Raw genomic sequence first — 24707 nt, forward strand, 5'->3', positions numbered from 1 at the left:
GAGGAGAGGAAATGAGAGAGGAGAGGAAATGAGGAGACCGTTTTCCGAATCAACTCAATATTGTCTGTGACTGTGTGAGTACTGCGGTCTAAATATTTCATAGACAGTGAGATTAATAGAGCATAGATAATGTGTTAGACCAACAGACTCACAACTCTGTGTCTTGTGTGTGTGTGTGTGTGTGTGTGTGTGTGTGTGTGTGTGTGTGTGTGTGTGCGCATGAGCATAAAGTGTTAGACTTACAACTTCTGGATGCGTGTGAGGACAGCAGACAGCACCGCCTGGATCTCAGCTCCTGAACAGGTACACACCACCGGGTGCCTCTGTACCTGCAGCTGCTCCCCCACATACTGGAACACACACACACACACTTAAAGAACTGCGGCAACATATAGGTTTGTTCTGACACACACACGGTGTGCACACGCCAGTGACGCGCGGGAGGACTCATAACCCGCAGTACCCGCGGTTATATCCGCGGGGTGGATGAGTTTCGGGTCATTAAATATTGGGTAGATCAAGGGCGGGTTGAATAAAGAGAAAAAAATACCTTAAAAAAATCCATAATTGTTGTGCAATTTAGGCTACATTTGTTTTTCTTTCATTATTTTAGGTTATCTGGTATTAGTGCTTAAGGGCCTAACTGTACCCACCAAATAGCTTACACGGGAACGGGCAAAATAGTTACCGTCGATCCACAGAGGCGAAAAAGGACAAGGTCGAAGTTGAATTCAATTAGAGAAAAGCTGCGAAATGGAGAGTTGAAAATAAAGAGAAGGGAGGGCCAGCAAAGTCATATTTGGGAACGATTTGGTTAAGTGGTAAAAGAGGATGATGGCAATGTGACGTTATGTGTGATGATTGTGAGGCGCTATACAAATTTGACTGTCACAAGACGGGGACTTTACATAGGCCTATGGCACGTCAAGGGAACTGTAGCCCACTGTTCAGATGGGTTAAATGGAAACTGAAATCAGGACACTGACTGTAGGTCCGCTCACATAGCCTTAATATTAACTCCTGCAGAGTTAAGCATTTCTTGCAGTAAAATGATACACCGAATGAAGTCTAAATTTTGACTCAGGAAGAGGAGTGGATGAATATGAATTCTTTCTTTCAGCATATTGAGAGAATGCGAATGCGCAGTTAGATACCGTATGTCGAGGTGCTATCTTTGCCAGCATCATAAACGCTGATAGTATTTCAACCACATAAAATATGCATCCAAGCCGAACTGAAATACGTTGGGTCGTTTACACAGTTTTCTATTTCCATACAACCAGTCAAACTGCACAGAAAATCTTTCCAGTTTTATTTGAGTTACTGCATTTTCTCCCCGGTCCCTAAACGTCTTTGCTCCCGAAAAAGAAGGGAGATCACAGAGAAAGCTTTAACCAATGTCAACTACGGTAGATTGAAGCATTAAATTCTATCGATTTATGACACTATTCTGGTCATCAAAAGGTTTATTTAGTCTTCTAGGGCAACATATAATGACAGAAGTGAAGCTGCGTGTTTTCTAACTGTAGACAAGGTGCCGGGAAAAAAAATGGCCTACCAAAATGTCAGAAACGACAAGAAAGAATCTGCTTGGAAAAATCGTTCCGCCACACAGGAGGTTAATTGTGGAGGACGGGCTTGTGGGAATGGCTGGAGCGGAATAGTATCAAATACATCAAACACGTGGTTTTTCCAATGCCATTATTATGAGCCGTCCTCCCCTCAGCAGCCACCACTGTTCCGTCGTCTCTGACTGTAGCCTACGGCGCATTTTCTATATTAGCTGGTTAGGGTCGGACGCTGGCCTCGGATTTTCACATATAGTCAGGCTGTTACGGATGGATTGGTTATTAACACCACTAGCACACACACACACACACACACGGTTCTTACCTGGCCCTGCCAGTCGGTGCCATTGACCAGGATGAGACTCTCAGGCAGAGCCGCGTCAGACAGAAGGATCTGGTTCAGCTGATCATACACCGCCTTCCTCAGGACCTACACGCACCGCGCGCACACACACACACCACGCACACACACACACCACGCACACACGCGCACAAAGTGGAGCAGTTTCTTTTTAGATGACTCAACAACACATACATCATTCATTCTTAGTCACGTCATCATGGGTACATTCATGTTCTTTATTTAGACAAGAAGAAGGGAGTAGGTGGAGGAGAGGAACGGAGAGAGACAATATTTTTTTTCTTGGCATATACTGTGCTCTCCTTAAGCTTGTTTTTTTTTGTTTTTTTCAAACCAGGTAAGTTGACTGATAACACATTCTCATTTACAGCAACGACCTGGGGAATAGTTACAGGGGAGAGGAGGGAGATGAATGAGCCAATTGTAAACCGGGGGATGATTAGGTGGTCATGATGGTATGAGGACCAGATTGGGAATTTATCCAGGACACCGGGGTTAACACCCCTACTCTTACGATAAGTGCCACGGGATCTTTAGTGACCACAGAGAGTCAGGACACCCGTTTAACGTCCCATCCGAAAGACGGCACCTTACGCAGGGATATATATATATTATTTTGTTGACCAGAGGAAAGGGTGCTTCCTACTGGCCCTCCAACAGCATCTGGTCTCCCATCATTGGATAGATGAGATGTGACAACTGGAACTATAGGACCCCCTGCTATAAGAAAGAGTGTGTGTGTGTGTGTGTGTGTGTGTGTGTGTGTGTGTGTGTGTGTGTGTGTGTGTGTGTGTGTGTGTGTGTGTGTGTGTGTGTGTATAATGGTGAGAGGTTAGCGTGTCTTGGGGTTATGATATTTATGCCTCTGTAACTATCTCACTCATCATTATTCAGGACTATTCGTAATCATGGTACTATCCACATTCATGTAAAAGTGTTTAGAAACACATTCTATTCTTATTTACAACAAAAGTGACTCCAAAATGACAATACATTATTTACCCTTCATTTCTATTGGGGCACAAAACAAACAGCAAATGCATCCAACAAGTTTGTAGTCATAAGCTTGATGTAGTCATTGCGTGCTATGAATATGGGAACAAATACTAAACTTCTGAGTCCTTTAACACACAAGTGAATTTGTCCCAAAAAATGGGGGACTACGTACAAAAAGTGCGGTAATTTCTAAACGGTTCAGCGTGGATGAAAACACCCTCATATTAAAGCTGTCAGTCTGTACTGTAACCTCATAGTCATTGTATCATTTCAAAATCATCCAAAGTGCCGGAGTATAGAGCCAAAACAACAAAATGTAGCACTGTCCCAATACCTTTGACGCTCACAGTAGTTTTAAGAATGTGTGTGTGTGCGTACATGAGTTACCTGTGAGCAGTGTCCCAGTTCGGGGGATCTCTCGCTATCGGAGCTGTTGGTCCTCCCCCCTTCACTGATTGGTTTAGACAGCTGTCTCTCTTTCATAGGAGTACTGCTCTGTCTCTTCTGTTTGGGGGTGGGGCCTCTGCCGTCCAGCCTGTGAAACACACACACACACACACACAAACACACCTTTTAAAGAGACCAATCCCCCCGTTCGACCAGTGTGGAGGGTATTACGCGTTTGTGTTAAAAGTCCAAACTGACCCCAAACCCTTTCCTCTAGGGTTGAAGGATTGGAACAGTTCTACCTTTCTGAGGAAAATATGCACATCTGCAAAGGCACCTGGGAGGTTGATTTGGTATCAGGCATGTGTCATTTTGTTGGAGTCACTATGGCAAGAGTCTGTGTGTGTGTGTGTGTGTGTGTGTGTGTGTGTGTGTGTGTGTGTGTGTGTGTGTGTGTAGTTACCTGGGGGAGGGCATGGTCTGTCCTCCTCCACTCTTGCTGCTCTTCAGGGGCGTACGAGGTTTCTCAGCCCCCGACACCGTAATGCAGGGGCCCTCCGGAAACATCTCCTGATCCGTCAACTCCTGCACACAGAACACACACACAGATTAGCTTGAGCTCAAAACGGACCGCTACCTCTTACACAGCACACAGAGCCTGTTGGCGGATCTCACCAGCGTGTCCGTCTCAGAGAGGGTCTCCGCCTCCAGGTTGCGACTGCGAGAGTGTTTCATCTCCACAGGCCGCTGCTCCCCCTGCTGGAGACACGCGGGAAACACAGTCACTACCACACATCTCACCTAGCCACGTATTACCAGACTGATGATCGCGGGATGACCGCTGCGCCGTGAAACTCGCGAGATCCGGCTGGTTGATGTGAATCTCAATCATTCACCTTCACCTTCGCCCTCTTTTTTTCCCCTCTCTCGAACATTCCTCTCTGTTGTCTCCATTCTGTTTTAAGCACCTTCTCACAAGATTCTTCAGGGACCGAGAGACTGAAAAATTGTTTCTATCTCAAGGCCATCAGACTGTTAAACAGCCATCAATAACACAGAGAGGCTGCTGCCTACATACAGACTTGAAATAATTGGCCACTCTAACAAATGGATCACTAGTCACTTTATTAATGCCTCTTTAATAATGATGTTTACATATCTTGCATTACTCATCCCATTTGAATACAGTATATTTTATACCATCTATTGCATCTTGCCTATGCCGCTCGGTCATTGCTAATTCATATATTTATATGTACATATTCATATTCCATCCCTTTACCTAGATGTGTGTGTATTAGGTAGTTGTTGTGGAATTGTTAGATTACTTGTTAGATATTACTGCACTGTCGGGACTAGAAGCACAAGCATTTTTCGCTACACTCGCAATAACATCTGCTAACCACGTGTATGTGACCAATAAAATTGATTTGATCCCTTACACCCCCCCCCCCCCCAATCCTTTAATGCATTATTTATCTCCCTCTCCCCTCCCTCTCTCTCCCTCCATTACTCACAGGGCTGAAGCAGGCGTCTCGTCCCAGGCTCCCTCCTCTGCTGTTCAGGCTGGTGATTTCCGTCTGAGAGCTGGACTGGGACATTCCCTCAAAGAACGGCCTGGATGGACACACACACACACACACACACACACACACACACACACACACACACACACACACACACACACACACACACACACACACACACACACACACACACACACAAAGTTAGCACCGACTGTAACATACATGGAATGGTGTGTTCATAGTGATCAGTATTAGGACTTGAGAAATAAAGTTTATCATTAGAAAGAAGATATTCTTCTCTTTTCTGCTGTATGTATTAAACATTTGTTTTATTCTGCTGTTGCTAGCGATGTTCATAACATCGTGAAATAAAAATCCACTTTGTGCAATCCATACAGTGCATTCGGAAAGTATTCAATGCTGCAGAAATGTTTTGGTACCCTTACCAGATCTGTACCTCGACACAATCCTGTCTCGGAGCTCTACGGACAGTTCCTTCGACTTCATGGCTTGGTTTTTGCTCTGACATTCATTGTCAACTGTGGGACCTTATATAGACAGGTGTGTGCCTTTCCAAATCATGTACAATCAATTGAATTTACTACAGGTGGACTCCAATCAAGTTGTAGAAACAGCTCAAGGGTGATCAATGGAAACAGGATGCACCTGAGCTCAATTTCGAGTCTCGTAGCAAAGGGTCTGAATACTTATGTAAATAAGGTATTTCTGTTTAAAAACGTTGAATGAGGGCGCAGTGGTCTAAGGCACCGCATCGCAGTTGCATGCTGTGCCACTAGAGATCCTGGTTCGAGTCCAGGCTCTGTCGAAGTTAGCCGCGACCGGGAGACCAATGGGGCGGCGCACAATTGGCCCAGCATCGTCCGGGTAAGGGGAGGGTTTGGTCGGCAGGGATGTCCTTGTCCCATCGCGCTCTAGCGACTCCTGTGGCAAGTCGGGCGCAGTGCACGCTGACACGGTCGCCAGGTGTATGGTGTTTCCTCCGACACATTGGTGTGGCTGGCTTCCAGGTTAAGCGGGCATTGTGTTTTGGAGCTCTCGGCTCTCGACCTTCACCTCTCCCGAATCTGTACGATGAGACAAGACTAACTACCAATTGGATACCACGAAATTGATGGGTAAAAAATAAACATTTAAAATATATATTTTTTTTTTAAGTCACTGAGGATTTTTTTTTTTTAAATACATTTTAGAATAAGGCTGTAACGTAACAAAATGTGGAAAAAGTCAAGGGGTCTGAATACTTTCCGAATGCACTGTATGTCAAGAGAGTGTGTACGTAAGGCATTATTGGGTTAGGTGTGCTGTGGGTTCTGGTTGTACGTGTGTGTATATACACGTGTGTGTCACCATAACAGCTACCTAAGTTTAGGTTTGGGTGTGCTGAGGATGCTGTCCGTCTCTTCCATCTCAGGTCCACTGTCAGAGGGGTTGTACATCTCCAGACTGTCATAGAGCTCATCTAAATCCTCCTCCACTTCCTGGATCTGTTCACTAGATACATGCTCCAGACCAAAACCCACCTACACACAGACAGACAGACAGACAGACAGACAGACAGAGACAGATCAACATATTACACGGGTACAGAAGCATAGCTCTCACTCATACCAACATCACAAACAGAGGCATAGTCTTATGACGCACAGACATGGAAAAGGAAAAAGAAAAACACGAAAGAGCTCCAGTTGCATTACCACATCTATCTCTTTGTCTATCTCATCATTACCACATCTATCTCTTTGTCTATCTCATCATTACCACATCTATCTCTTTGTCTATCTCATCATTACCACATCTATCTCTTTGTCTATCTCATCATTACCACATCTATCTCTTTGTCTATCTCTCACACATACTTGTGTGTAGAGCAACACTGTCAAATTGTGTAGAGCAACACCTTCAATTGCAATTATAACGTCTGCAACTTGCACAAAACAAGGTGTTCGGAAAAGTGAAACAGAGAGGGGGAAGGTGTAGGTGTAAGACAGAGAAAGTAAAAAGTCGGCGTTTGAGTGAAGAACGTTTTTGTATCTCTCAGTCGATTAGAGAGCGAGAGAGAGAGAGAGAGAGAGAGAGAGAGAGAGAGAGAGAGAGAGAGACACACACACACACACAATGCCCCATATAGTCCCCCTCAGATCCGACCTATGCCCCTCCTGCCCACCCCATGCCCCCCACTACCGCTAAGAGGGCCTCAACATGAAAGTCACACATACGCCCAGGCCGTGAGCAGGCAAACAGGCTCAACCCCCACTCTTACACTAGCCCAAGCCAATGGCATGTACCAGATGATCAGCAGGCTCTGCTCACACTTACTGGTCTGAGGCCAAACCACACAACTAACATTGGACACTTTATGGAACACAAAGGCTTCACTATCTCATCCTTGAATATCCAAGGCCTGAGGTAATTTGCCTTTGGCCTAAAGAGCAGGAACCTGGACTTCACCAAAGAAATCAGAAATACAGACACTGTCATCCTACAAGAAGCATGGTATAGAGGAGATGGACCCAATGGTTGCCCTCTAGGTTACAGAGAGCTGGTAGTCCCATCCACTAAACTACCAGGTGTGAAACAGGGAATTAGGAGGTATGCTAATTTGGTATAGAGCAGACCTGACTCACTCAAATTAATCAAAACAGGAACATTTTACACTAGGCTAGAAATTCAAAAGGAAATTATCTCAACAGAGGAAAACATCCTCCTGTGTGCTACCATACCTTAACGATGACAGCTTCTCCATCCTAGAGGGGGAGATCCACAATTTCCAGGCCCAAGGACATGGGCTCCAGAGTGGCACAGCGGTCTAAGGCATTGCATCTCATTGCTAGAGGCATCACTACAGACCCTGGTTTGATTCCAGGCTGTATCACAACTGGCCGTGATTGGGATTCCCATAGGCCGGCGCATAATTGGCCCAGCGTCGTCCGGGTTAGGTTTTGGCCAAGGTAGGCCGTCATTGTAAATAAGAATTTGTTCTTAACCGACTTGCCTAGTTAAATAAAGGTTAAATAAAATACTAGTCTGTGGCAACCAAAATGCCAGAACTAGACACAAGAAAAGAACCTGACACCCTCAGTACACAGGGGAACAAAGGTGACAGCATTCCCTCCCCCATATAACACCCTAGGCACAACTACGACAACATAACCAACAAAAACAGGACAACTCCTACACACTGGGTATGTACATAGTCAATGGTAGGCTTTGAGGGGACTCCTACGGTAGGTACACCTATAGCTCATCTCTTGGCAGTAGTACCGTAGCCTACTTTATCACTGACCTCAACCCAGAGTCTCTCAGAGCGTTCAGTCAGCCCACTGACACCCCTATCAGATCACAACAAATCACAGTCTACTTGAACATAGCAATACTCAATCAAGAGGCATCAAAGCCAAAGGAACTGAATAATATTAAGAAATGCTATAGATGGAAGGACAGTAGTGTGGAAACCTACCAAAAAACAATTAGGCAACAACAAATTCAATCCCTTTTAGACAACTTCCTGGACAAAATGTTTCACTGTAATAGTGAAGGTGTAAACTTGACAGTAGAAAACCTAAACAGTATATTTGACCTCTCAGCTTCCCTATCAAATCTAAAAATGTAATGCAGACCCTAAGAAAATGAACAATAATAACAAATGGTTTGATAAGGAATGCAAAAACCTAAGAAACAGAAACCTATCCAACCAAAAATGTAGAAACACAGAAAACCTGAGTCTACGCCTTCACTATGGTGAGTCACTAAAACAAAACAGAAATACACTACGGAAAAAGAAGGAACAGCACATCAGAAATCAGCTCAATGTAATTCAAGAATCCATAGAATCTAACCACTTCTGGGAAAATTGGAACACACAAAGAGTTATCTATCCAAAACTTAGATGTATGGATAAACCAATACTCCAGTCTTTTTGGCTCGATACCAAAGAACAGCAAAAAAAATTATACATGATCAAATACAAATCTTAGAATCAACTATTAAAAGACTACCAGAACCCACTGGATTATCCAGTTATATTGAATGAACTACAGGACAAAAACCCTCTAACCCAAAAAGGCCTGCGGTGTTGAAGGTATCCTCAATGAAATGATAATATACAAACCACAAATTCCAATAGGCTATTCTTAAAAATCATCCTCAGCTCTGCCATCTTCCCCAATATTTGGAACCAAGGACTGATTACCCAGATCCACAAAAGTGGAGACAAATTTGAACGCAATATCTACCGTGGGAAACACCTACCTTGGGAAAAATCCTCTGCATTATCATTAACAGCAGACTCGCTCATTACATTGTTTTCACTAAGGAAATGTACAAATGTCAAATTGGCTTTTTACCAAATTACCGTACGACAGACCACATATTCACCCTGCACACCCTAATTGACAAACAAATAAACCAAAACAATGGCAAAGTCTTCTCATTTGATGATTTCAAAAAAGCTTTTGACTATTTGGCATGAGGGTTTGCTATTCAAATTGATGGAAAGTGGTATTGGGGGAAAAACATCCAACATTATAAAATCCATGTACACAAACAACAAGTGTGCTGTTAAAATTGGCAAAAAACACACATTTCTTTCCTCTGGGCCATGGGGTGAGACAGGGATGCAGCTTAAGCCCCACCCTCTTCACCATATATATATATATATATATATATATATATATAAACGAATTGGCAAGGGCACTAGAACAGTCTGCAGCCCTCGGCCTCACCCTACTAGAATCTAAAATCAAATGTCTACTGTTTGCTGATGATCTGGTGCTTCTGTCCCCAACCAAGGAGGGCCTACAACAGCACCAAGATCTTCTGTACAGATTCGGTCAGACCTGGGCCCTGACAGTAAATCTCAGGGCCCAGACAAAAATAACCTCACTTGCTTTGGCAATGTAAACATATGTTTCCCAGCCCCTTAAATTGAAATTGAATTGAGGGAGAGATAAACAGAGACAAGGCGAGAGAGAGAAGGCGCGATAGCGAGATGCCTACCTCATCAGAAACCTTGAACCTTTTCAGCAGGGCCACAAACTTCTGCTTGATGTTTGGTTGCTGTAAGAGAGACAAGTATTATTTTCCCCTCGGGGTTAAGTGTTCTGAGAAACATGAGTTCGAAAGAAAATGAAAACAAGCGTTTCTTATAGAACGAGCTTAGGGGGGTCCCTCCCCGAGTCAGTCCGTTTTTCCTCCGTCCGCTGCCTTTTGAATATGACCCATCTACAAAGACTTGAATGCATATGAATATCAACAGACCAGAGAACAGATCATTTAAGATGCTGCTGCAGTCCAAGAAAAATGATGCTCAGGTGTTTTACAGTGTATTCTATCATATAGTGACTAGTGCAGCCATGGCCTCATTCTGCACGCGTGTGTGTGTGTGTGTGTGTGTGTGTGTGTGTGTGTGTGTGTGTGTGTGTGTGTGTGTGTGTGTGTGTGTGGATACATTTTCACAATTGTCTGTTTGCCTCCTGGGAAATGTAATTGCACACATTGAAGAAGAAAGGAAGGAACAGAGTGATTGCAGAATTAAGGACAAAGGAGGGAGAACAATAGAGGGAGGTGCAGAGATGAAATTTGAGAGCAGGAGAACGGAGTGAAAGAGGGAGAGAGGGATGGGAGGGAGGGACAGCAGGGTGTCTCACTCTAGTGATGGAAGCGTTGGAGGTGAGCTTCCGTCTGGGCTTCTTCTTCCTCACCTCATCCTCTTCGTCATACAGATACTGACAGAGAGAAAGAGAGAGAGAGAGAGAGAGAGAAGTGGAGAACGAGGGAGGACACAGAGAGAGGGGGGGAGGGAGGGGGAGAATTGGAGAGTTATTCAGAGCATGAGACACACACTCCCAGCAGGTTATTTATACCCTACCAACCGTGACCTCCTTCCCTCCATCCTTTCACTAGTCCTCTCCTTCACTCCTCGCCCCTTCCGTACCCCCATTCACTCTATTCATCTGTCCTCCCTGAGCCATGTCCCCCCTCTCCTTATCTTTTCATTCTGTCTGTTTGCCGCTTTCTCTCCTCTCCTTCTATCACCTCCCTCCCTTCTCCCTCTCGTCTCTTCCCTTCACATCCCCTGGGCTCCAGGTATCTCTGCTTCACAAACAAGGCAGGACAAAAGACGCGCGTGCGCACACACACCTGGCCGTGGATCGGGTCGTCACTGCCCTCCTGTTCTGAAGAGTAGCTCTCCTCCTCTTCCTCAGAATAGTTATCAATGTCTGGAGAACGATCTGGAGAGAGACGGGAAGGAGAGAGAGAGAGGTGATAGAGAGGGAAGGAGAGAGGGAAGGAGAGGGAGAGAGAAAGCATTAATGGTTAGGAAGGGAGGAAAGGAAAAGTCTATGAGGGAGTAGAGAGATGGAGCAGAGAGAGAGTGATGGAGCAGAGAGAGAGAGAACGATGGAGCAGAGAGAGAGAGCAATAGAGCAGAGAGGAGCGAGAGAGAGCGATGGAGCAGAGAGAGAGCGAGAGAGAGCGATGGAGCAGAGAGAGAGCGAGAGAGAGCGATGGAGCAGAGAGAGAGCGAGAGAGAGCGATGGAGCAGAGAGAGAGCGAGAGAGAGCGATGGAGCAGAGAGAGAGCGAGAGAGAGCGATGGAGCAGAGAGAGAGCGAGAGAGAGCGATGGAGCAGAGAGAAAGCGAGAGAAGCGATGGAGCAGAGAGAGAGCGAGAGAGAGCGATGGAGCAGAGAAGGCGAGAGAAGCGATGGAGCAGAGAGAGAGCGAGAGAAAGCGATGGAGCAGAGAGAGAGCGAGAGAAGCGATGGAGCAGAGAGAGAGCGAGAGAGAGCGATGGAGCAGAGAGAGAGCGAGAGAGAGCGATGGAGCAGAGAGAGAGCGAGAGAGAGCGATAGAGCAGAGAGAGAGAGCGAGAGAGAGCGAGAGAGAGCGAGAGAGAGCGAGAGAGAGCGATGGAGCAGAGAGAGAGCAATGGAGCAGAGAGAGCGAGAGAGAGCGATGGAGCAGAGAGAGAGCGAGAGAGAGCGATGGAGCAGAGAGAGAGGGAGAGGGAGCAGAGAGAGAGGGAGAGGGAGCAGAGAGAGAGGGAGCAGAGAGAGAGGGAGATGGAGCAGAGAGAGAGGGAGATGGAGCAGAGAGAGAGGGAGATGGAGCAGAGAGAGAGATGGAGCAGATAAAGAGAGAGAGATAGAGCAGATAAAGAGAGAGGGAGCAGATAAAGAGAGAGGGAGCAGATAAAGAGAGAGAGGGAGCAGATAAAGAGAGAGAGGGAGAGGGAGCAGAGAGAGAGAGAGCAAAACACAGGGACTCATAGATCCCTTACCAGACATCTTGGCCTTGGGTCCCTCGTGGTCGATGGGCTGGCTGGAGAGGGAGTAGACCCTGACCTCTGCCACGGGCACCGAGGCATCCTTCAACTGGCTGTGGAGCCCCAACACCTGGGCCCCCTCACTGGGATGCTGCATCACCTGGACATGGGATATGGGAGGGGGGGGTGGAACCAGGGGGAAAGATGAGAGTGAAGACAAAGGGATAGGAGAGCACACACAGAGAGAGAGAGAGAGACAGAGAAAATAGAAAACAAGGGAAACAGAAAGGGATTACCACATATTCTGTACAAAGGCTGGTGTTCAGAACAGCATCAGCTCTCCCCCCCCCTTCTCTCTGCAGTCTGGTCACACCCTGGCTGTGTTAATGAAGTCTGCACATCCTATTACACAGGCAGCAGTCACACACACACATGCAGCAGCTACAGCGCAGTTCTTTTATTCAACTTGAAAAACACTGCCAGAGCTTTGGGTAGAGCGTGTCAGAATGACATGGAGTGTCGTGACAGAGTGTTGCGGTTACACTGAGGTTTACTAAAGGCTTGATAAAAGGTGTCGCTGGTTGAATGAAGGTTGAATAGAGGTTAGCTAAAGGCAAAATAGACTTTAAATACCAACTGTTAGCTACTGTGAAGATAGATCTACGTGAAGTAAGTAGCCTTGTCTGAGCCAGAATGGCCCTCAAGGGCAGGAGCCTATTTCCTTTCCGTACGACTTGTAAAACGCGTGGTTAAAAATCGATCAAATATAGGTTAAACCAAGGATGATTCGAGATTAAATAGGAATCGAATAAAAAAAATGTTGAATAGGAGGTTAAGGTTGAATAAAAGTATATTTTTATTTATTTTTTAACGGAGGTTAGCGCCGTACCTCGGCCATGTTGATGTGACCCAGCGCCAGTGTCTTGTAGCCCAGGATGGTTCGGTTCTTATAGCGTTTGCGACGCTGCAGCATGATCTGAAGCTTGTTGGCGTCTCTCTTCAGGAAGTGGGGGTACTGTGAGGGCACACGCAAACACAGAGAGAACCATGACCATCTGGTCGTCAGACTGTATAATCACACAGATATAAAAATCGGAGTGTTGCGTAATATTCCTGTTCTGCGACCGGTCTGTGACAGGATGGTGACAGGTCACGTCTCATAACCCCCCCCCAAAAAAATCAGACTAAGCCACAGTGAAGGAGCACTGCGCAGCAACTGTCAACGGAAAGTTCAAACATAGTTGAGCCAACTTGAAGATATGAAATCACCCCAGTTCTGCAGTCTGTAATAACCCCGTTACCCCATGACCAGAAACAACTGATTTCGATAAATGTGACTGTTTTGTGTGTTTGTGTTACTAATACCACAGAATTGCTGACTACTCGTTTCTGATTGGCTAGAAGGGCATTCTAGAACGGCCATTAAAACCAGATAAACGGGACAGTTGGATGTCTCCGGGACAGATAATAATATAATACCTAGGGGGGAAAAATGAACTCCGCGAAGAGCTGAGGAAAAGTTAACGTACAGTAAAAAAAAAAAAAAACATGAGGCGGCACACGTCCAGAGAAAACGATTTAACGTAGAGGCGCTGACTAACGGAGAATAAACTGGAAGCTAGAAAAAAAATTAAAAAAATAAAAAGACTCGCACACTCCATATGTACAACCTCCCAGTAACACTGAATAGGGCCAGGACACTTGAACATTTCACCTGGTCAGGGAAAAAAAGTGCTGGCTGTAGATGTGAGTGGTGACCCCATTCCTATGTAAATAGCCTCAGTTGCTAGACCAGCCCTATTGAACAGTATGTGTAACAGTAGTAGTGTGCAAGGCCAGCCCTACTGTATCTGTAATAGCAGTACTAGTAGTATTGTACCTGTAGAGAGAAGGTGAGCTGAAGGTCTGTCTCTGTCAGTCCCGCTGAAGACAACAAGATCTCATTGGACCTCAGGATACGCTTAGAACCCTGAGAGAGAGACAGGGAGGGAGGGAGAGAGAGAGAGAGACACAGGAAGAGAGAGAGAGAGAGACATGGAGAGAGAGAGAGAGAGACAGAGAGAGAGAGAGAGAGAGACAGAGCAGAGAGAGAGAGAGAGAGACAGAGAGAGAGAGAGAGAGAGAGAGAGAGAGAGAGAGAGAGAGAGAGAGAGAGAGAGAGAGAGAGAGAGGGAGGGAGGGAGGAGGGAGACAGGGAGGGAGGGAGACAGGGAGGGAGACAGGGAGGGAGACAGGGAGGGAGGGAGACAGAGGGAGGGAGACAGAGGGAGGGAGACAGGGAGGGAGACAGGGAGGGAGGGAGGGAGAGTAGATCATGAATAGCGGGGAGAAAAAAGAGGTTGAGGAGGGATGGAGGGAGGATAAATCTGGTTAAAGATGATCATTGACGTACCACAGAGTCCAAACAATCAGCCTTTAATCAACAGAGACAGACGGGGTGGATGGATGGATGAGAGGGGGAAAGGATGGAAAAAGGGAGAACAGGGGAGTGAGAGGGGAGGACAGAGTATAAGAAGAAAAGAACAAGAGACTAGTGATGGAGAGTAGAGGAGGGAGAGATGGAATTGAGGAATGCTGGGCATTGAATAGAAGAGAAGAAGTGTGTGGGGGGGGTAGAATTCAATGAAACAGTATTACAGTGATCTCGGGTCAGGTCATACCTGTAGTTTGACAGCGATGACCACAGACGTCAGGTCTTTGTCCAGCTCCTTCAACATGATCAGCTTTTCAGGGTCAGGTTGAACAGCCTGGAAGAAGACAGGAGAGCGAGACAGAGCAAAATGCACCGCAGTCAATGTAGGTTATTCGAGAACACACGGTCACTACAAGGAAGGTACCGTACAGAAAACCACATTCCACAACCTCAACGTTTGACTAAGCGTTATGGTAATGACACATTGTGGCTGCTTCCAAAGTATTACGTTAAAGACTGAAAATGGAGACGAGACCTCACCCACCCCTCGACCCTCCCCCACCCCAACCCCACCCACCAACAGAACAGTCCAACCAGAAGGTCAGTGTGTTGAATTATTCACGTCTGGGGCCTCACACAACTTAAACTAAAATAGGCCTGGGCAGAGAGATGTAGGGAGGGAGAGGGGATGGGAGTGGGGCAGGGGGGAGGAAAAGAGAGATGATCGAGAGATAGAGAGATCGAGACAGACAAGCAGGGCTAATCGCTGCTCTGCTAATGTGGTCTGGACATAGCAGGGTAATGACTGCCGTAAAGAACTAGTTAGTGGACAGGACAGACACCAACATCGGCTCCATTTCAAACCAACCCTCAGGCCCTAACCCGTAACCTCTAGTCACATTAAGCCAGATATAAATCAGGATTGGATAATGTGGTAATACTAGCTTCAACTTGCCTAGTCTTGTAAACCCAGACCCTAGGCGACAGGGACTAGGTTTCAATGATGGACTCTTTTGGCAAGTTTGATAACGGGGGGGAAAAAAACTGTTCTGGGGTGGGTCCTCTTCAGACAATTCTCAAAAAAAAAAAAAATATATATATATATATATATATATATATAAATCACCAAGCAGACTTGCTACAACGGCCCGGTTCAAAGCCAAAGTTTGCAGGCAAAAACTTTGCAGTGGTTTTAGTGAAGGTAGTTAACACAACCTGGGGTGGTGGGTAGCCTAGTGGTTAGAGCGTTGGGCCAGGATCGAATCCCCGAGCTGACAAGGTAAAAACCTGTCGTTCAGCCCCTGGGCCGTCATTGTAAATAAGAATTTATTCTTAACTGACTAGTTAAATAAAGGTATATATATATATATATATATATATATATATATATATATATATATTTTTTAAGCCACTTGTGAAATGCACTCATTAAAAATAACCTCTGACCTGCATATAACCTCTAGCTACCATATTGTATTTTATTCAAGCTGATAAAGTAGTGACTTAGGCAGGGACGTAGTTCCTCTATGCCAAAAGAGTCCATCATTGAAACCAGGCCCTAGTCACTGATGCCTAGGGTCGGCTTTTCGAGACTACAACTTGCCCTCTGATAGGTTAGGTGGAAAACATCCAAACCATTCAGATCTGGTAAAACTAGCACCTCGGGGGGGTAAGGGGTAAAACTAGCCCCTTGGGGGGTAAGGGGTAAAACTAGCCCCTTGGGGGGTAAGGGGTAAAACTAGCCCCTTGGGGGGTAAGGGGTAAAACTAGCCCCTTGGGGGGTAAGGGGTAAAACTAGCCCCTTGGGGGGTAAGGGGTAAAACTAGCCCCTTGGGGGTAAGGGGTAAAACTAGCCCCTTGGGGGTAAGGGGTAAAACTAGCCCCTTGGGGGGTAAGGGGGAAAACTAGCCCCTTGGGGGGTAAGGGGGAAAACTAGCACCTTGGGGGGGTAAGGGGTAAAACTAGCCCCTTGGGGGGGTAAGGGGTAAAACTAGCCCCTTGGGGGGGTAAGGGGTAAAACTAGCCCCTTGGGGGGGTAAGGGGTAAAACTAGCCCCTTGGGGGGGTAAGGGGTAAAACTAGCCCCTTGGAGGTAAGGGGTAAAACTAGACCCTTGGGGGGTAAAGGGTAAAACTAGCCCCTTGGAGGTAAGGGGTAAAACTGGCCCCTTGGAGGTAAGGGGTAGGGCGGTATCGAGATTTTCATACCGTTTCTGTACCATACTGGGATATACGGTATTACCGGAAGTGCACACAGGGGGCACTATTTATTTTTTTACACACAAAACTATTTAAGCAAAAGGGATCTTGATCCAGAAGGGGAGTGAATATCTCTGCAGTAACCAAGAAGCTTGATCTTGACATCTCGCCACTTAGCTAACAAGTTAACAAACCAAATGTATAGCTGGAGCCCTGAGCTGGATAGAATTACACATCTTAGATTTCTTATAGTTATACTTAACTTACTGTATAGTGATAAGCAGTGGCGTATTGAAAATCATACCGTTGGTATTTCGAAATACCCCGGTATATGAGACTGGTCATAAACGGTCTTGGGTGGATTTGGGAACTGGTTACAGAAGGGCTGGGGCCTTCCATTAGTGAGGTAGTAATGCTGATATGGACAGGAGGTTAGGGTTTACCACGGAAATTCCAGAAGAGAGATATGTCTGAGTAAAAAACATGATCCAGACCTTAACACCAGACGTTCATTGTGCTGAAAGTTGATGATCCGTGTGTTAAAGTATTTATTTCACTTTTATTAAAAGAAACGTGATGATGGATTAAGGATGACAAGGTAGGTCGTCAAGGACATGATCCTACCTGTTAATATTTCCAGACAGGAATGTGTTACATACTGTGAATATTCATAATCACTTTAGGAGTATCATGAAACATTTCCATTAATTATGAATATAAAGTACCTCCAACACCTACAATTTTAGAAGAGACCGTCCGAAACAAATAAACATTCGTAAGCCAAATTCATAATAAAGTTTCTTGAATGGAGAGCAAGTCTGCCTGACTGTCCAGTGCCTGATCGTATTCGCAAAGTGTCTCTGAGTACAGTAGGAATGCTGATCTCGGATCAGGTCCTCTCTGTCCGTATAATCTTATTCAAAAAAAGGCTAAACTGATCCTAGATCAGCACTCCTACTCGGAGTTACTTTACTACCACATCTCCCTCCTGCTAGGCTGAGATAATGTCTACCTGTCTCTTTATGGAGGCCTCTACCTTACAGAGACATTACTCACTGCTATCATAAACCCCAGCTTAAAATCTCTCTCTCTCTCTCTCTCTCTCTCTCTCTCTCTCTCTCTCTCTCTCTCTCTCTCTCTCTCTCTCTCTCTCTCTCTCTCTCTCTCTCTCTCTCTCTCTCTCTCTCTCTCTCTCTCTCTCTCTCTCTCTCTCTCTCTCTCTCTCTCTCTCTCTCTCTCTCTCTCTCTCTCTCTCTCTCTCTCTCTCTCTCTCTCTCTCTCTCTCTCTCTCTCTCTCTCTCTCTCTCTCAAATGAAGTAGATAATAAACAAAAAGTGAAATAAACAATAAAAATTAACAGTAAACATTACACGCACAGAAGTTCCAAAAGAATAAGGACATTCCAAATGTCATATTATGTCTATATACAGTGTTGTAACTGTGGGCAAATCGTTAAAGTACAAAAGGGAAAATAAATAAACATTAGGGTTATATTTACAATGGTCTGTCTCTCCCCCATTTCTCGCTGTCTCTCTACCTTCCTCTCTCTTTTTCATGCTCTCTCTCACTCTCTCTACACAAGGGTCAGACAGACTTGTAAAACACAGAGAATCCGTGTCTGTCATAAAATGGTACCAATCTGTGTGAGTGTGTGTAACGGCATTCGTCGGAAGAAGTGGACCAAAGCGCAGCGTGGTAAGTGCTCATGATTTACTAAACAAAGAAAACACATGAACAAAAATAACAAAACAAAAAGCCAACAGTTCCGTCAGGTACAAAATACCAAACAGAAAACTACCCACAAACACAGGTGGGGAAAAGGCTGCCTAAGTATGATTCCCAATCAGAGACAACGATAGACAGCTGCCTCTGATTAGGAACCATACTCGGCCAAAACAAAGAAATACATGACATAGAATGCCCACCTCACACCCTGACCTAACCAAATAGAGAAATAACACGGCTCTCTAAGGTCAGGGCGTGACAGTGTGTTAGTCACACGGCAAACATTTAGCCCCCTGCCTGTTGAAATACCACAGAAAAATACCATGGCACCTTTACAAATACCATATTAAAATGATGACACATACTATAGTAGATCCTACTGTTCCAAATCTCCCAACAGCTAAATGCATGCTAATCCAATCTCTCCTCTCACTGACATTTATTCTTAAGTCTTCGGCATCTGTCTGCAACAACATAAATCACCTATTTTGACGTTTGAAGCGCGTGTCAATATGATCTAGTGCCAGCAGTGAAACGGGGCTTGCCAAACTACGATACAAAGCCTTTGCATACATTCCCCGCCATGGCTTCTAGTAGAGAAAGGAATGAATATGGGCTGAAACTGTGATATTACCCACCAGGCTGTTGGAGGGGATTTAAATACCTGACTGCAGCTTTAAGAAGCAGTTGCAATATGGTTCCCTTGGTAACAGAGACCATCATGGGACTTGTAACCTTGCTGTGTCATACAAGCAAGCGCGTCCAAGACACATGATACGCACCTCCCCACCTTTCAACTTCCCTCTTGGGCAGTTTCTCAATTTGACCTTCAGGAAACCTCCCCTCTCCCTCCCCGTTTCTCCTAGGTAGTGGTTCGGTGATCAGTAGTAAGGCAGGGAGAGTCATTGTCAGTAAGAGTTAAGAGTCCCCCCCCCCCTTAACACATTCCCTCTCCCTTCCAGCTCTGCTTTGACATTCCCTCTCTTCCCCAGCTTCTCTCTCTCTCTCTCACACACACACACCTCATTACTACCAGGCACTCTCACACACAGCTATTCTATACCAAGGACAGAAAAGACTACTCAACTGCGCACACACACACACACACACACACACACACACACACACACACACACACACAGCTTCCAACCAGCGGATTCATAACAAACATCACTGCGTGTCTGTCGGTCTGTCTGTATGTATGGCGGCAAGCCAGCCTTCTACACAGTGTCTAGTTATTTGTCACCTGTCCAGAGTCACTTAATACTCTCAATCCAAAATGGTAACCTATTCCCTTTATACAGTATGGATGTATTGTTACACTCAGGCTTCAAACTCAACTACTACCCTCAGACTAGAGGTCGACCGATAAATCAGCATGGCCGATTAATTAGGGCCGATTTCAAGTTTTCATAACAATCTGTTATCAGCATTTTTGGACGCCGATTAAGGCCGATTACATTGCAATCCACGAGGAGACTGCGTGGAAGGCTGACCAACTGTTACGCGAGTGCAGCACGGAGCCAAGGTAAGTTGCTAGCTAGCATTAAACTTATCTTATAAAAAACAATCAATCTTAACATAATCACTAGTTAACTACACATGGTTGATGATATTACTAGTTTAACTAGCTTGTCCTGCGTTGCATATAATCAATGCGGTGCCTGTTAATTTATCATCGAATCACAGCCTACTTCGCCAAACGGGTGATGATTTAACAAAAGCACATTCGTGAAAAAGCACAATCGTTGCACCAACGTACCCAACCATAAACATCAATGCCTTTCTTAAAATCAATACATATTAATGACCTAAGGCTCGTATTTCTGTGTGTTTATTATATTATAATTAAGTCTATGATTTGATAGAGCAGTCTGAGCGGTGGTAGGCAGCAGCAGGCTCGTAAGCATTCATTCAAACAGCACTTTCCTGCGTTTGCCAGCAGCTCTTCGCAATGCTTGAAGAACAGCGCTGCTTATGACTTCAAGCCTATCGATTCCCGAGATTAGGCTGGCAATACTATAGTGCCTATAACAACATCCAATAGTCAAAGGTATATGAAATACAAATGATAGTGAGAAATAGTCCTATAATAACTACAACCTAAAACTTCTTAACTGGGAATATTGAAGATGTTTTAAAAGGAATCACCAGCTTTCATATGTTCTCATGTTCTGAGCAAGGAACTTAAACGTTAGCTTTTTTACATGGCACATATTGTACTTTTACTTTCTTCTCCAACACTGTTTTTGCATTATTTAAACCAAATTGAACATGTCTCATTATTTAATTGAGACTAAATTGATTTTATTTATGGATTATATTAAGGTAAAATAAAAGTGTTCATTCAGTATTGTTGTAATTATCATATATATATATATTTTTTTAATTGTCCGATTAATCGGTATCGGCTTTTTTTTTTTAATCCTCCAATAATCGGTATCGGCGGTGAAAAGTCATAAAATCGGTCAACCTCTACCTCAGACGCACCAATCTCTGACCTCTCACTCGTGGTCGTGTGCTGGTGTACCGATGCCTGGTTCCTTTGGTGTGGCCCCCCAAAGGGGTAGAGCTTACCCAAAAGCCTCTTGGGGGGGGGGGGTTCAAATATCAAAAGGGCACCATGTGAGGATTTAAGCTATCGATTCTCCCCACCAGCCTTCAATCCTTCACACACATCCACACATCTTACAGAAAGGCTCCTTCAAATCGGCATGGGGGAGGGAAGGAGGGAGATAAGAGAAAGGAGGAGGGAGAGGGAGGGAGGAGAAGGAGGGGGAGAGCGGAAGGAGGGTGGAGGACATTAAAACAAAGTATTTATATAGCCCTGGTTCTGAGCCATTTCAAAGGGAAACTGACAGTGTTAAAATAGAACTGTTGGAGTGTAGAGTGACCAATGACTATCAAGGGAGACACACTCTGGAGATGAATGTCTATGTTGTTGTTGTTGTTAAGACAACTGTACAAACCTCGGCATAACCACAATGTAGTGTTTTCCTGTAAGGACACAACAGATTACATATTTAGTACAAGTACAGTACATTCCCAACTGAATTATCATGTATTCTGGGATTCGTCAAATGAAAAGCAGATGAGCTCAGTTGAGACAAAGACGTCGTCACTGTTTGTGTTGCAATTCCGTTTCGACCCGGTTGGTCGTGTTGTGGACAAACAGAAACAGGGGCCATCTTCGCTAGATGTACAGTCGAACAGAGAGAAACTGTCATCATTGGTTATGTTATGGTTGAGATGGGGTTTCCGTTGGCCGGGAATAGACGGCTTTTGGCCCATTTATTTTTTAAAGCCGATAAATAAAATTGGCACCGGCCAATTGTCCAGGAGAAGAACAATAAATCCCATTGCGGAATAATGCTTTTTAATTTTGCGAGTGTGGACAGTACATTCGTTATGCATCTTATTTATCATGCGTACAGCATACAGATACAGAGCCATTGAGTGTAAAATCTGTCAGACAGCGCGTGAGCTGCTGCTACAGCATCTCAAACAGCAAATCCATAGGCAACAGAAATCAAATTTTATTCGTCACATGCGCCGAACACAACAGGTGTAAACCTTAGTGAAATGCTTACTTACGAGCCCCTAACCAACATTGGAGTTAAAAAATATATATATTAAAAAAATACATATAACTATAAGAATTAAAAGTAACAAGTAATTAAAGAGCAGCAGTAAGATAACAATAGCGAGACTATATACAGGGGGTACCGGTACAGAGTCAATGTGCGTGGGCACCGGTTAGTCGAGGTAATATGCACACATAGGTTGAGTTATTAACCTCTATTCAACAGCCAGTGTAATCCCGTGGCGCGTTATTCAAATACCTAAAAAATGCAAAAACTTCAATTTTTCAAACATATGACTATTTTACACCATTTTAAAGACAAGACTCTCGTTAATCTAACCACACTGTCCGATTTCAAAAAGGCTTTACAACGAAAGCAAAACATTAGATTATGTCAGCAGAGTACCCAGCCAGAAATAATCAGACACCCATTTTTCAAGCTAGCATATAATGTCACATAAACCCAAACCACAGCTAAATGCAGCACTAACCTTTGATGATCTTCATCAGATGACAACCCTAGGACATTATGTTATACAATACATGCATGTTTTGTTCAATCAAGTTCATATTTATATCAAAAACCAGCTTTTTACATTAGCATGTGACTAGCATGTGACTAGCATTCCCACCGAACACTGCCGGTGAATTTACTAAATTACTCACGATAAACGTTCACAAAAAGCATAACAATTATTTTAAGAATTATAGATACAGAACTCCTCTATGAACTCGATATGTCCTTTTCGGTGAAAGCACATTTTGTAATATTCTCAGTAGATAGCCCGGCATCACAGGGCTAGCTATTTAGACAGCCAGCAAGTTTAGCACTCACCAAAGTCAGATTTACTATAAGAAAAATGTTATTACCTTTGCTGTCTTCGTCAGAATGCACTCCCAGGACTTCTACTTCAATAACAAATGTTGGTTTGGTCCCAAATAATCCATTGTTATATCCAAATAGCGGTGTTTTGTTCGTGCGTTCAAGACACTATCCGAAAGGGTAAATAAGTGTGACGAGCATGGCGCAATTCATGACAAAAAAATTCTAAATATTCCATTACCGTACTTCGAAGCATGTCAACCGCTGTTTAAAATCAATTTTTATGCCATTTTCCGATAATATTCCGACCGGGAATGTGCGTTTAGGTAAACAGACGAAAGAAAATAAAGCATGGGGTCGACTCGGGCACGCGCCTAAGCCCATAGTACTCTGATCGGCCACTTGCCAAAAGCGATAATGTGTTTCAGCCAGAGGCTGCCTCGATATCGTTCAGCTTTTTCCCGGGCTCTGAGAGCCCATGGGAGCCGTAGGAAGTGTCACGTTATAGCAAAGATCCTCAGACTTCAATAAAAAGAGCCAAGATAAACAACAACTTGTCAGACAGGCCACTTCCTGCATGGAATCTTCTCAGGTTTTGGCCTGCCATATGAGTTCTGTTATACTCACAGACACCATTCAAACAGTTTTAGAAACTTTAGGGTGTTTTCTATCCAAAGCCAATAAGTATATGCATATTCTAGTTACTGGGCAGGAGTAGTAACCAGATTAAATCGGGTACGTTTTTTATCCGGCCGTGTCAATACTGCCCCCTAGCCCTAACAGGTTTTAAAGTGACTATGCATAGATGATAACAGAGTAGTAGGGTGTAACACCTCCCTCCGCAACTGGATCCTGGACTTCCTGACAGGCCGCCTCCAGGTGGTAAGGGTAGGTAACAACACATCCCCCACACTGATCCTCAACACAGGGGTCCTTCAGGGGTGCGTGCTCAGTCCCCTCCTGTACTCCCTGTTCACTCATGACTGCACGGCCAGGCACGACTCCAACACCATCATTAAGTTTGCTGATGACGCAATAGTGGTAGGCATGATTACCGACAACGACCAGACAGCCTATAGGGAGGAGGTCAGAGACCTGACCGTGTGGTGCCAGGACAACCTCTCCCTCAACGTGATCAAGACAAAGGACTACCGGAAAAAGAGGATAGAGCACGCCCCCATTCTCATTGACGGGGCTGCAGTGGAGCAGGTTGAGAGCTTCAAGTTCCTTGGTGTCCACTTCACCAACAAATGAACATGGTCCAAGCACACCATGACAGTCGTGAAGAGGGCATGACAAAACCTATTCCCCCTCAGGAGACTGAAAAGATTTGACATGGGTCCTCAGATCCTCAAAAGGTTCTACAGCTGCACTATCGAGAGCATCCTGACTGGTTGCATCACTGCCTGGTATGGCAACTGCTTGGCCTCCGACCGCAAGGCACTACAGAGGGTAGTGCGAACGGCCCAGTACATCACTGAGGCCAAGTTTCCTGCCATCCAGGACCTCTATAACAGGCTGTGTCAGAGGAAGGCCCTAAAAATGGTCAAAGACTACAGCCACCCTGGTCATAGACTGTTCATAGACAGCTCATTCGGCGCAGTCTTAGTGCCAGCATCAGTCTGTGGTGGTATGTAGACGGCTATGAAAAATACAGATGAACTCTCTAGGTCGATAGTGTGATCTACAGCTTATCATGAGATACTCTACCTCAGTTGAACAAAACCTCAAGACTTCCTTAGATATCGTGCACCAGCTGTTATTTACAAAAAGACATAGTCCGTCTCCCCTTGTCTTACCAGAGGCTGCTGTTCTCTCCTCTTGATACAGCGTATAGCCAT

The 24707-nt window shown here is 44.9% G+C and overlaps 1 protein-coding gene across 2 annotated transcripts in view; it reads right to left on the bottom strand.

The window, feature by feature from the left end:
* LOC106608994 (phosphofurin acidic cluster sorting protein 1) overlaps positions 1-24707 on the bottom strand; it is a 55567-nt gene that overhangs the window by 8630 nt on the left and 22230 nt on the right. The window contains exons 2-15 of one of the 2 annotated variants that reach the window (XM_014207313.2): positions 14786-14872; positions 14005-14094; positions 13015-13140; positions 12141-12285; positions 10998-11089; positions 10505-10582; positions 9855-9914; positions 6219-6379; positions 4830-4929; positions 3988-4068; positions 3776-3897; positions 3313-3460; positions 1894-1998; positions 244-350 (exon numbers count right to left, since the gene is read on the bottom strand). In XM_014207313.2, the coding sequence (XP_014062788.2) occupies positions 244-350; positions 1894-1998; positions 3313-3460; positions 3776-3897; positions 3988-4068; positions 4830-4929; positions 6219-6379; positions 9855-9914; positions 10505-10582; positions 10998-11089; positions 12141-12285; positions 13015-13140; positions 14005-14094; positions 14786-14842 (1472 nt within the window). In that variant the 5' untranslated portion in view covers positions 14843-14872. Of the gene's footprint in view, positions 1-243; positions 351-1893; positions 1999-3312; positions 3461-3775; positions 3898-3987; positions 4072-4829; positions 4930-6218; positions 6380-9854; positions 9915-10504; positions 10583-10997; positions 11090-12140; positions 12286-13014; positions 13141-14004; positions 14095-14785; positions 14873-24707 lie in introns of both variants that reach the window. The other variant, XM_014207312.2, reaches the window with a different exon arrangement.

The sequence above is a fragment of the Salmo salar genome, chromosome ssa07, assembly GCF_905237065.1.
Source record: "Salmo salar chromosome ssa07, Ssal_v3.1, whole genome shotgun sequence".
NCBI classification, from domain to species: domain Eukaryota; kingdom Metazoa; phylum Chordata; class Actinopteri; order Salmoniformes; family Salmonidae; genus Salmo; species Salmo salar.